At 59.0% G+C, this 12,669-nt stretch overlaps 1 protein-coding gene across 5 annotated transcripts; it reads left to right on the forward strand.

Moving 5' to 3' along the window:
• Positions 1 to 2,008: 2,008 nt before the first annotated feature.
• LOC117889130 (cytochrome P450 4F22-like) lies at positions 2,009 to 10,864 on the forward strand. Of its 5 annotated transcripts, none has more exons than XM_034792989.1 (5): positions 2,009 to 2,480; positions 3,268 to 3,386; positions 5,056 to 5,278; positions 6,415 to 6,559; positions 7,048 to 7,920. In XM_034792989.1, exons 3-5 carry the CDS (start codon positions 5,057 to 5,059, stop codon positions 7,161 to 7,163), a joined length of 483 nt encoding a protein of 160 aa, XP_034648880.1. In that variant the 5' UTR covers positions 2,009 to 2,480; positions 3,268 to 3,386; position 5,056; the 3' UTR covers positions 7,164 to 7,920. The 5 variants fall into 5 exon arrangements, with proteins under 5 accessions (XP_034648880.1, XP_034648883.1, XP_034648881.1 ...); XM_034792990.1 differs by lacking the exon at positions 2,009 to 2,480 and adding an exon at positions 10,498 to 10,514 and having other exon boundaries at positions 2,494 to 3,386; positions 7,048 to 7,163; XM_034792991.1 differs by lacking the exon at positions 2,009 to 2,480 and adding an exon at positions 2,494 to 2,840.
• Positions 10,865 to 12,669: the final 1,805 nt, after the last annotated feature.

Consider the following 12,669-nt stretch of genomic DNA (forward strand, 5'->3'; position numbering starts at 1 on the left):
TCTTGGTCTGGAGGAAATGAACTTGGAGGGAAGAACTCGGGAGATATGGATTCTATTCCCAGCTCTGGCCTGCTGGGTCATGCTAGGCAAGGCCCTTCCTTGCCCTATGCCTCAGTTTCCCCAACTGTAAAATGGCAATAATGATACTGACTGACCTCCTTTGTAAATCACTTTGAGACCTGCTGGTGGAAAGTGCTATATAAGAGCTAGATAAAAACAACAAAGAGTCTGGTGGCACCTTAAAGACTAACAGATGTATTTGGGCATAAGCTTTCGTGAGTAAAAACTGAGGCATAGGGCAAGGAAGGGCCTTGCCTAGCATGACCCAGCAGGCCAGAGCTGGGAATAGAATCCATATCTCCCGAGTTCTTCCCTCCAAGTTCATTTCCTCCAGACCAAGACCCCATCCTGCATCCGAAGAAGTGAGGTTTTTACTCACGAAAGCTTATGCCCAAATAAATCTGTTAGTCTTTAAGGTGCCACCAGACTCTTTGTTGTTTTTGTAGATACAGACTAACACGGCTACCCCCTGATACTTGACAACATATAAGAGCTAGATGTTATTGTTATATAGCTCAAAACCATGAAGAACAAGAAATAGGTTTAAAAATTACCTTTCTAGGGAGCTTCCCCTCTCAGAAAAGTGCCTTACCTCTTAGGCTCATTTCACAATTGTCTTCAGCTACTGTGTGCTGTTTTCAGTTATTTCTGTAAAAGTCCTGGAAGCAAATCCAGCCCCACACGTAGTTTGCTGGAAGTTAAGGCTTCTTTCAGACATCCTCGGAACCCAACGAGACCAGGAGTAAGTGAACAAGGACATGAGCTTTGACACACATAGGCTACAACTTCACTGCCAAAACAGTTGTTTCTACAGGGGTGATAGCTCTGTAAAGGGGGATTAGCCATTGGAACAAACTCCCAGGGGAAGTGGTGGATTCTCCATTTCTTGATGTTTACAGATCCAGGCTGGAGGCCTTTCTGGGAGATGCTTTAGTCCAACACAAGTTACTGGGCTCAATGCAGGGGTAGCTGAGTGACATGGGCCTGTGGAGGTCTGGATGGTCTAATGGTCTCTTCTGGCCTTAAATTCTCTGAATCTCACTATAGAGCCCTGGTGGAGATGAGGCACAGGTAGTTTTTATCTTCATGTAACTTGCTGAGGTCAACACTAGCCCCCCCATGCACACACTTAAGGTTGAGTTCACCTAGCTACATGTCTCCTCTAGGGTTGTACTTGATCAGTGCTATGCCCATGTAAAAACACACCTGGTTTTGCAGTGAAGCCATAGCCCTAGAGGTTGCTGTCTACTGCTGCCCCTGAAGCTCCTTTGGCTCCCGAAGAGACTCACACTTGTATGTGCTGAGGCCCAGGGTCACTCACCGCCAGTGACCAGCGAGCACCATCATTAATCTGGAGTTATGACTGCGTTCCAAGCTAGTTTTTTTATTCTGTACCATAATTGGTGTCAGTTTGCTAGTAGAGATAAATTAGTGAAAGATTAACAGTGTGTTAACTTACTGCCTGTTTAACTTTGAATTAGGTCTGAGGGCAACCTGGATTACAGTTTGTTACACACCCTAGCTTCGCTTTCAGACACACACACACCAGAGCAATCCCAGGCTGAGGGTGTCAGATGTTCACGGGGTGTAAAGTGGGGGGTTAGCTGGTTAGCGGGGCTTTTTCTGAAAATGACACTGTTTTGGATGGGCTCCCCCAGGCATGTGTTTGGGTCTGTGCAGTGACTCCGTGTTAGGGTGACCAGACAGCAAATGTGAAAAATCAGGACAGGGGGTGGGGGGGTAACAGGAGCCCATATAAGAAAAAGACCCAAAAATCGGAACTGTCCCTATAAAATCAGGACATCTGGTCACCCTACGCTGTGTGATGGGCCCAGGGTCATCCAGTGCAGAGCCAATTCACGCTGGCTGGTGGGGGGAGGCTGGGCTTTCCCCTCCCACTCCCTGCCAGCTGCACAGCCCTGAGAATCAGGCTGGCTCCCTGCCCCCTCGCCAGAGGAACAAGGACCCCTGGGTGCACCAGTACAGCGCTGCAGCCTCTGGAGTCGCTACGGGCAGAGCTGGGGCATGGAGGGCAGCTGCATAGGTGCCCCCGGATGGAACCGGTCAGACAAGTCAGCTGCTGATGCAAGAGCAGAGGTGGCTCCCGGGCCCTGCGGGCTGGAGGGTGAGCTGCGGCCCCCGCTCTCTGGAGCTGGCGGGCCGGGCTTTGCCGGTGCTGGATCCAAGCGATAGCCCCGGGCTGCGGCCGCTCCGAGCCACACCCCGACCCGCGCGGACCCCCGGTCGGGGGCGATCGTGTCCCAGAATGGAGCCGATCGCCCGCGGAGCCGAACCGAACCCTCTCTCGGGCCCAGGGCCCAGCCCCAGCTCCCCACCTGGCGCGGGGCCCAGCCCCGCCTGGCTATAAAGGCCACGCCCAGAGCTGAGCCAGTGAGTCCTAGCGTCAGTGTCTGGTTTGGGTGAGTGGAGCGGCTGGTTCGTCCCCTACCCGGGCAGGGCGCTGCATAGCCCAGCCCGGCTGCAGCCCCGGGGGTGTCACCGGGGCTTCCCATGAGCCGGGATCCTGGCGGAAGCGAATGCCCCGGTCTCCCTGCAGAGCCGGGAGGGCTGTTGGCCGGGTGGGGGAGCGGGGAGCAGGGGTGCCCCATAACTATTGATGGTCGGGGGCCTAATGTAAAGGCTCTCGTGGTAGGCAGCGGGGTTCAGGGCAGTTATTCCAGAGACAAAGGAGTTTGGGTTTCTAGAGCGGCTTTGGATGCCATGTTCGGATTCTCTGTCCTAGCAGCTGGAGGCCGGTCTAGCAGGGAGCTGCCCCTCCGGTTACAGCCCACTGGGACACAAGCTTGGAAAGTCCCTCCTTGGCCGCACCAGACTTGTCAGGCTTTAGGACCCGAGCGAGCAGCGCACGTTTCCAGGGTTGGCATTCCGGCCATCCGTTTTCTTCGGGACACTTGCGCTCTCGGAGCTGCGCCACTTCGATGGGGCAAGGGGGCCGTGCGCCCGGGCGCAGCGGGAAGGGGAAGCCCCAGCCCCGGGATGCTGAGCTGCCAGGGCCCAGCCGCTCCCTGGGGAGGAGAGGGCGAGCCCTGCCGGGGAGCCGGGACTGCGCCGCCTCATCCGCGCACTGCCTGCGGCGCTGCCCTGTCCCCCCCCTTCTATCGGGGCTTCTCTGCACAGCCGGGAGGGGGAGGGAGTAAAGCCCCTGTGGGCACTGGGAGAAGGTGACATCACTCCCTTCGCTTCCAGCGCCGCCTGCGAGCCCCACCACCCACCACCGCCTGAGCTTGGGGTGGCAAAAAACCTAGAGCCGGCCCTGGAGCCGAGGGAAAGGCTGCCCCAGCTGGTGTCCAAGGAGCTCCGGGCAGGTAAGGAAGCCAGGGCCTGGGAAGACCAGCTGCTGCACCTGAGTCGCTTTGGGGAAGGCAGGCGGGGAGTGGCTGTTGTGCCCCCCGGAGAGCCCAGCACTAGCTGTTATGGGGGGAGGGGGGCAGGAGCTGGAGGCCCTGGGAGTGAAAGCTTAGAGCCAGCTGCGTGCAGGAGGGTCCCGGCTCCGGCTGTGAGGGAACCGCACTGAGCCTGCAGGCAGCTGGGGCAAGGTCCAGCCCTGTGCGGCAGCCCTGAGCCGGGGTGTGCAGGGGGGAAGGGCAGGAAAGGAGCCAGCTGTGCCTGGGAGGTGGAGGATGGGTGCTGGGCACTGAGGGCTAGAGCCAGCTGTGTGTGTGTGGGGGGGGAGGGAGCAGGAGCCAGTTGTGCAGCGGAGGTGAGCTGGGAAGAGGCGCTGTGGGCACTGCGGAGGGCAGGTGCAAGCACTGGCCATTCTGCAGCATGGCGAGGGTTGAGGGAGCTGGCACCCTGCTGCCAAGTGCCCTGCCTGCCCAGGGGAAGCTTCACAGCAGTTTTGCAGACCCCAGGCCTGTGCCCTGGGGAAAAGTCAGGTGGCTCCAGTGGATATAAACCCTGGTAGGAATCTTGGGGAGGGGGATATGAGACCCCCCACACACACATTGCCTCTGGAGAACAGGAAGGGCTATTGGCTGTGTGGGGGAACTGGGGGGCCAGGGTGGGTGAGGAGCAGGAAGGGCTATTGGCTGGCTAGCGGGGCTGGGTTCTCTCCTGGCTCACACATAGAATCCTAGAATATTAGGGTTGGAGTTATTAGATTAGTCCAATCCCCTGCTCAAAGCAGGACCAACACCAACTAAATCATCCCAGCCAGGGTTTTGTCAAGCTGGGCCTTAAAAACCTCTAAGGATGGAGATTCCATCACCTCCCTAGGGAACCCATTCCAGTGCTTCACCACCCTCCTAGTGAAATAGTGTTTCCTAATATCCAACCTAAACCTCCCCCACTGCAACTTGAGACCATTGCTCCTTGTTCTGTCATCTGCTACCACTGAGAACAGCCGAGCTCCATCCTCTTTGGAACCCCCCTTCAGGTAGTTGAAGGCTGCTATCAAATCCCCCCTCACTCTTCTCTTCTGCAGATTAAACAAGTTCCCCCAGCCTCCCCTCGTAAGTCATGTGCCCCAGCCCCCTGATCATTTTTATTGCCCTCTGCTGGATTCTCTCCAATTTGTCCACATCCCCTCTGTAGTGGGGGGCTCAAAACTGGATGCAATACTCCAGATGAGGCCTCACCAGTGCCGAATAGAGGGGAATAATGCTCCTACCAATGCAGCCCAATATGTTTTTAGCCTTCTTGGCAACAAGGGCACGCTGCTGAGTCATATCCAGCTTCTCCTCCTCTGTAATCCCCAGGTCCTTTTCTACAGAACTGCTGCTTAGCCAGTCAGTCTCCAGCCTGTAGCAGTGCATGGGATTCTTCTTTCCTAAGTGCGGGACTCTGCACTTGTCTTTGTTGAACCTCATCAGATTTCTTTTGGCCCAATCCTCCAATTTCTCTAGGTCACTCCGGACCTTATCCCTACTCTCCAGCGTATCGACCTCTCAGCAGCTCAGTAACGTGCATACACCTTGTAACAAAGGGACCCAGTGGCAGTTCACCCCCGGTGACAGCCCTGTCTCTTCCCCACAGGATGCTGCCGCTCACAGACTGGGTGCTAGAGCTGCTGAGCATGGAACGGACCCCCTTCCGTGCCTACACCGTCTCTGCCCTGCTCCTTGCCCTGCTGGCCCTGCTCTTCCGCACCCTCCTGCAGCTGGGGAGCTCCTGGCACCGCTACTATGTGAACTGCCAGCGGCTGCGCTGCTTCCCGGAGCCCCCGCGTCGCAACTGGCTGCTGGGGCACTTGGGGATGGTAGGTGTCATGTCACGTGGGGGTGGGGAGGGGGTGAGTGTCTTCTCTCCCCTCTTGCTCCTTGCTGCCACTGAGACATGGCTTGATCCCTGCTGGCAGGAGCCACCCTTGCCCACCCCAGGGGAGGGGCTGGTGGAATAGCCCCCGAGAGGGCTGGGGGCGGGTGACCCAGCTGGTTCAGGCCTCTCCCTCCCTTTCAGGTGAAGGGCTTTGGTCCCAGCCGGTGCTGCCAGGGGAGCATGGCCTGGCAGGTCGCTCAGGGAGTCATGCCCATCCATCAGATACATGGGAATGGGGCTGGGACCGAGCAGGGGTAGGAGACGAGGGTCCTGGGACAGCTCCACCAGGTTCTCAGCACACGTCCCGTCTGGCACCAGAGTGAGCAGCATCTGAACTCAGACTTCCTGACCCAACGAGGAGGGCCTGAGCTGGAGGCAGAGGCATAGGCCACACTGCTGCTCCCATCCTGCTGTGGATGGGGCCCTTCCTATGGCTGCTGGCTCTAATGCACCCCCAATCTCTGGCACTGGATGGGGCAGGTGGGGCTCTGGCCAACATGCAGGGGGGGGGGGCAGGCGAATGGCCTCCTTCCCACCCAGTGCCCTACACTCAAATACTGCGTTCTCCAGGCAGGGCTCGAGGCTGAGTGTGGGATGTGCCCTGGTGGGTGGCCCTGGGCTCTGGTGCTCAGATACTTGCCCAGTGGCAGGGGTCTCTAAGGGAACCAATCCATAGAAGCCTCTCTGCTCATCACTGGCCCCTGCCATGCTCCCTGGCCCAGCCCCGTGCCAGCCCTCCCAGCCAGCTGCACCCCAATGGCTCTGCCTGCATTGGTGGTGAGTGGCCCCTAGGCATGCTCGGTCGCCTTTGCTGTGGAGCAGGGAGGGTTATAAAGCCCCTGGTGGATGGCCCCACCTGGTGTAGCTGTGGCAAGGGCATAGACAGTCACCATGTGCTGCGATAGCAGACATAGGCCGTGCTCAGGAGTGAGGGTCTTTGCACGCGGCGGTGTGGAGACCCAGTCCTGCCTCCGATCAGAGGATCTGATTCTGCCCTGTCTGGTGTGCACTGACTTGCTCTGGAGTCTAGGAGGGACCCAATCCTACCCTGTTAACTCTGCCCCATCCCTCCTGCAGTTCATACCTGGTGAGGAGGGGCTGAGCTCGGTGTCCCAAACAGTGGCTACATTATCCCAGGCCTTTGTGACATGGATGGGGCCCTTCCTACCAGTCCTGTCCCTGGTGCACCCTGATTACCTCAAGCCGATCACAACAGCCTCAGGTACGCTGGCTCCTGGGGGTGGTGGTGAGACTCTGAGGGTGTCTGCACAGCACGTACACACCTGTGGCTGGCCCGTGTCGGCTGGCTTGGGCTGTGGGGCTGTTACATGGCAGTGTAAATATTCCTGCTGGGGATGGAGCCTGGCCTCTGGGACCTCCCCCTGTGGGGTCCCAGAACTTGGGCTCCAGCCTGATCCCAAATGTTTATACCGCAGTTTTACAGCCCTCAGCCTGAGTCAGCTGACATGGGCAGGTCACAGGTGTCTAATTGCAGTGTAGACACAACCCTGTGGGGCCAGAGATGGGAGAGACCACCTAGGCCGCTCTAGCCTATCCCCTGGGGAACCTATGCAGGACTGGCCCCAGCAGTCTGTTATCTGGGGCCCTGGCCAGGCTAGCTGTGAACATCCCAAGGGAAGGGCTCCCAGCCAGTCCCTTACCCTCAGTGTGACATCATGCTGGTATGAAGGTTTTCCTGATCTTCCCCAGGGCGGGGCTGGGAGCCAGTCACCTGCAGCCTTGCAGAGCAGCCCGACCAGAGCCCTGGGGAAGGCACCAGAGGGGACAATCTGCCTGGGAAGCTAATGGGCGTCTCCCAGCAATAGGTCCTTGGAGTCTGCACTGTCCAGCCTGGATCTCACTCTGTTCCAGCTCAACCCCCACCCCCATGGGTCCCACCCCTTGTGTTCTCGTACATAATGAGTGCAGGCCCCTTGGCTCAACTGACTCGCTCCTGCCTGGGTGAACCAATCCTTCCCTGCCACCTTGGCTGCTCTCCCCTGGGTTCTGCACTGCGTGGGCCCAGCAGCCTTTTCTGGCCTAGACGGCTGGGATTGGGTTACTGTAGAGAGGGTTCCAGGGGGCCCAGAGCTGAATGGAGGGTGGGTCGGGCCAGGAGGGACCGTTCTGCCCCGCTAATCTGACTGCCCGAGTCACACAAGCCAGAGACCCTCCCCAGAGCTCCCTGCAGCCAGCCCTGAGCTCCCGGCTGTGCTGGAGGGAGCGTTACAAAGGGACAGCCCATCTCCATGTAAAGACTCCCAGGGATGGCAAAGCCCCTGCGTCCCTGGGCCAGCTGTTCCCAGGGCTTGTTCCCCTCCCTGTCAAACACTTGCACTGCGTTGCCAGTTCGTTCCTGCTTGATCTCACTCAGCCGCTGTCTGCTGGATGGCAGAGCCCTCTGCTGCCAGGCATCCCTGCCCAGGGAGGGGTTGGTAGCTGGGATCTAGGCACCTCTTTTCCTGCTCTTGAAGAAATTAAATCCATTGGGCTCCTGTAGCCTCCCCCGGAGAGGCAGGTTTTCCAGAGCTTGAGTTGTTCTGATCAGGGCTGGCTCCAGGTTTTCTGCCGCCCCATGCAGCAGGGGGGGAAAAAAGGCGGATTGGTGGCATTTCGGCAGCAGCTCAATTGCGCTGTTCCATTCTTAGGCGGCGGGTCCTTCACTCCCTCTCTTCCTCTTCAGCGGAACTTTGGTGGCAGCTCAAAGAGGAAGGGAGGGACGGAGGGACCCGCTGCCAAATTCCTGCCGAAGACCAGACGTGCAGTCCCAAGAGTGGCTGGACTGCCGCCCATTTGTATTGGCTGGTGCCTGGAGCCGGTCCTGGTTCTGATGGCTCCTCCCGGACCCCTCCCCCGCTGTCACTGTCCTATTTGAGGTGGGGGCACAGTGGAGGGAGGGACTATTGCCTCCCTGCTCCATTTTGGGACAGCTCTGCCCAGGAAGTTTAGTCTGTCTCTGGGGCCGTGCTGCATTGGAAACGCCATCGGACGGGCTGGGCTCTGCAGCTCTACAGAATCCCCTCCCTCCCGGGCAGTTCTGGATCCTCCCAGAGGATGGGCTGCCTTAGTCCAGCGTCTCCAGCTGCCTTGATGTGACTGCTCTTGCTGCAGGCCAGTGTCTGCACCAGCTCACCCTGGGCGAAGGCCGTCAATGTGCTCTGTGCAGGGAGGCAGGGAACAAAATAGGGCCATGTAGCTGCGTGGGCCAGGTGTTCGGGGGGGGGGGGGGTCTTCCTTGTGCCCTGGTTTGTGCCGATTCCTGTTTGGCTCTTGAGAGATTGTCACTTGCTGCTTTGGGGAATCCAGCCCAGCCAGCCCCTGCTACCCTCTGGATCCAGGGGCACCCAGAAGCTGCCTGGTGCCATAAGGGGATGGGGCTGAGTCCAGCAATGCCTCTGGGCCTCATGGTGGGGAGGGGGGCAAGGAGTGCAGGAGCAGGCAGAGCACCTCCAGGGGCTGCAGACTGCAGCTCCCCAGCAGCTACTGCTCCCCTTTTGGAAGAGGGGAGATGGTGCCCCTGCGGTATAGCCACCCCCCGCACCCAGTGCTGCCAGCGAGCCATGGACAAGCCCTCACCCCACCAGAGCCACTGAGCAGTAGCAGCTCCTCTGCTGGGCCCAGGGAGCACAGACTGGCTGTCTCCAGCATGGAGAGCTAATGGTCCATAGCCGGGACTGAGGCTGTCAGCTCCAGCAGTGCTGTGCCCGGGGCTCCTGGGAACAACAGGAGCAGAGACCAGCCATGCAGGGCAGGCCTAAGGCAGCACCCAGCGGGACCTGCTGCACAGCAAAGACCCTTCCAGCCTGGGCAGGCTGGTGGCTCAGGACAGTCTGGGCAGCAGGGCCAAGGGCACTGCCTGGCTGAACTCCTCAGGGGCGGGAAGCAGAGCCACCTCCCCATGGGGGACTTGTGTCATCATTGGTCTTGCATAAGCAGCTGGGCCCCGGGGAGGGCAGGTGACACACGCACACACTCCAGAGGCAGGGTAGTGATGGCCAGCAATGATCAGTGATGTGGGGAGCCCGTGCTGGCCCTGTCCTCTCCCTGCTGCCCAGGGAGAGTGGCCCCTGCCAGGGCCGGTTGCCCAGTGCGCTGGTGTCTCTCATAGTTCTAATCACCCGGGTGCTGAGAGGAGTCAGCGGGTGCAGCAGAGGGTGAGGGGTCTGTGCAGCTACCCCCCCCCCAGCACCACCAGTGCAGGCCCCTCTCTGGTGAGCGAGTTGCTGGGGCTGTGTGCTGCAGGGGGCCGTGCAATGAGCTGGAGCCAGACTCCGAAGGAGTCCAGCCCCCGGCCTGGTGGGTGCTCCCTGGCCTGGGGGCTCCTGCTCCAGCCTCTCCTGCTCCCTTGTGGAGGCGACATCTCTGTTCCCGTTCACATACTGCTGCCACTCTTTCCAATTAGCCCTGCTCCAAGTGGTGCCTGGGCCCGCAGGGCCAAGAGCACGTGGAGCTAAGCAGGGGCCTGTTTGCTTACCCCTGAACTGCTGCCCATCCCAGCGGCTAAGGGCTGTGCCCAGGGACCCAGTTCAGTGTCCTGGAACTTTGTAAACAATCCCGTTGCTGATGCAGCAGCAGGATAAGAGTCCAGCTCCCTCCCCCAGTGCCTGGCTGGCTTGGCAGGACAAGGAGGGAGAGGTCTGGCTTTAGTCCTCAAAGCCAGCGGCTGGGTCTGAGCGGTGAGGGTTGCTCCCTGGAGCAGAGCTGTGTGTCACTGTGCCAGGACAGGGGTGCTTCAGGGCTCAGGAGCCCTCAGTCCAGTGGGGCGGCTCATCACTCATTCTCCTGCTCAGCTGGATGGCAGAGCAGTGCCGGGGCTGTGTGAATGCACGTAGCTAGTTCATGCCAGGGCTGAGGGCTCATGCACGCTGACCACTTAGCCCCTGAGTTCAGCTCTGCACAGAAAAAAGCTGGGAGCCCATGTTTGCGACAACACAGGGAGCCCCAAGTGGTCCCGTCCAACCTACTGCCAGGTGAGGGCAGTCTGCCAGTCTCCCCTCCCCCATTAGAAATGAAGCAGGAGGCATGCTGAGAACAGCCAGCAGTGCATCTGCCCAGGGAGCTACTGCTCCTGCAGTGGGCTGAGTCGGGCACTGGGCCCAGCACGTCGACGTGGCTGGAGTCCTGGCTGGCCCGTGGCTAACCCATGGCTCCTCGTTGTAGGGTCAGAACACGGAGGAGGGGATGCAGTACGTAGATGAGCTCATCGGGCGCTACAGCCACTCCTGCCTTTGGTGGTTTGGCCCCTGGTTTCCCATTCTGCGGCTCTTCCACCCAGAGGTCGTTAAACCCGTGCTGCTGGAGTCAGGTAGTGAGGGTGGCCGTAGCGCCAGGAGTTTGTGTGTCTGTCCGTCCGTCCATCCGACTGTTCTGGGGCTCAGCAAGGGTTGGATTCCCAGCAGGCGCCTGGAGCTATCATAGAATCATAGAATATCAGTGTTGGGAGGGGCTTCAGGAGGTCATCTAGTCCAACCCCCTGCTCAAAGCAGGACCAATCCCCAACTAAATCATCCCAGCCAGGGCTTTGTCAGGCCTGACCTTAAAAACCGCTAAGGAAGGAGATTCCACCACCTCCCTAGGTAACCCATTCCAGTGCTTCACCACCTTCCTAGTGAAAAAGTTTTTCCCAATATCCAACCTAAACCTCCCCCACTGCAACTTGAGACCATTACTCCTTGTTCTGTCATCTGCTACCACTGAGAACAGTCTAGATCCATCCTCTTTGGAACCCCCTTTCAGGTAGTTGAAAGCAGCTATCAAATCCCCCCTCACTCTTCTCTTCTGCAGACTAAACAATCCCAGTTCCCTCCGCCTCTCCTCATAAGTCATGTGCTCCAGACCCCTAATCATTTTTGTTGCCCTCCGCTGGACTCTTTCCAATTTTTCCACATCCTTCTTGAAGTGTGGGGCCCAAAACTGGACACAGTACTCCAGATGAGGCCTCACCAATGTTGAATAGAGGGGAATGATCACGTCCCTCGATCTGCTGGCAATGCCCCTACTTATACAGCCCAAAATGTTGGTAGCCTTCTTGGCAACAAGGGCACACTGTCGACTCATATCCAGCTTCTCATCCACTCTAACCCCTAGGTCTTATCTGTTGTGCTATGTGCTCCCGGCATGACGGGACCTCTGGGGACATAGGCCCAGTGGTGAGAGGCAGCTGCTCCATAGAAAAGCCCCCGGCCAGGAGGACCAGCTCTCCTCCACGGGGCTGAGGCGGAAGCTCTCGGGGCTGAGGCAATGACTCAGGTCTCGGGCTGAGCTCAGCTCGGCACGTGGCTGCTCATTTAGCTGCTTGTCTGGCTGGGGGCTGACAATCCAGGGTCCTTAGTGAGGGGAGGGGTTAGGGGAGAGGCTATAGCCAGCCCCTAGTGTCCTGAGAGGAGCACGTTCCCCTGGCTGCTGGCTGAAGCTGCCGTCAGCCTCTGAGCCAGTGACCCATGGGAACAAAGGTTCATTGCGGCCCTGCCGGCATCCCTGGCTGCTGGGGCTGATGATAGGCGAGTAGGGTCAGCCCAATGGGTCTGATAGCATCCACCCAGCTCAGGGACACACACACACCCCTGCCCTTCATCAGCTCAGTCCATGGTCCCGAAGGGGATGCAGCAGAGCTGTGGGGTGAAGGGGACAATGAGGGAGGTGGTCCAGGGGAGAAACAGGTCAGGGGGACTCATAAGGACTAAATGGCCAATGTTCTTGGAGGGCCTATGGAAAGAAGCAGAGAGTGTGGGGCAGATACCATTGTGGGGGTGCATGGCCGTGAGACTAGTGGGATGTCAGGGGTGGGGGGAAATCTGGAGAATGGTGCGGGGGTGTGTGTGGAAGAGACAGGAATAGAACCCAGGAGTCCTGGCTCCCAGCCCTCTTCAGACCCTGCTGTAGCTACAGGATCCCACCCCGCTCCTAGAGCCGGGGATTACAACTAATAAATAGGGAGTTTTAAAGATGCCAAGCTCTGTACTGTGAAGGCCCCACGTGACTGCCGAGCTCCCGTGGGTCACAGGCACTGCCCCAGGTGCAGTGTCTCTCACTCCGCAGGCCCAGCCCAGGCTGCAGATGCTGCTTGCGCCCCGTGTCCTGCCTGTCCGTGACTCGCTCGGAGCAGAGCCTGCTCTGCGTGAGGGGCCTGGTGGCTCAGCGCCTGGTCCCTGTCGTGTGGCTCCTTCACCCTGTTCACTGAGCCTGTCCTGCTGCCCCAGCAGCCGGCCTCCTGGCTGCTAGGGAGGAGCCTGGAGCAGGGTGTCCAGCAGGGCTCTGCCTTGTCTGACGGGGGCTCCTTTCACAGGGGGATGCTCCAGTGCTCCTTACGAAACAGCCTGTGGAGCAGGCGGG

This window comes from Trachemys scripta, chromosome 16 (assembly GCF_013100865.1).
Source record: "Trachemys scripta elegans isolate TJP31775 chromosome 16, CAS_Tse_1.0, whole genome shotgun sequence".
Classification (NCBI taxonomy): domain Eukaryota; kingdom Metazoa; phylum Chordata; order Testudines; family Emydidae; genus Trachemys; species Trachemys scripta.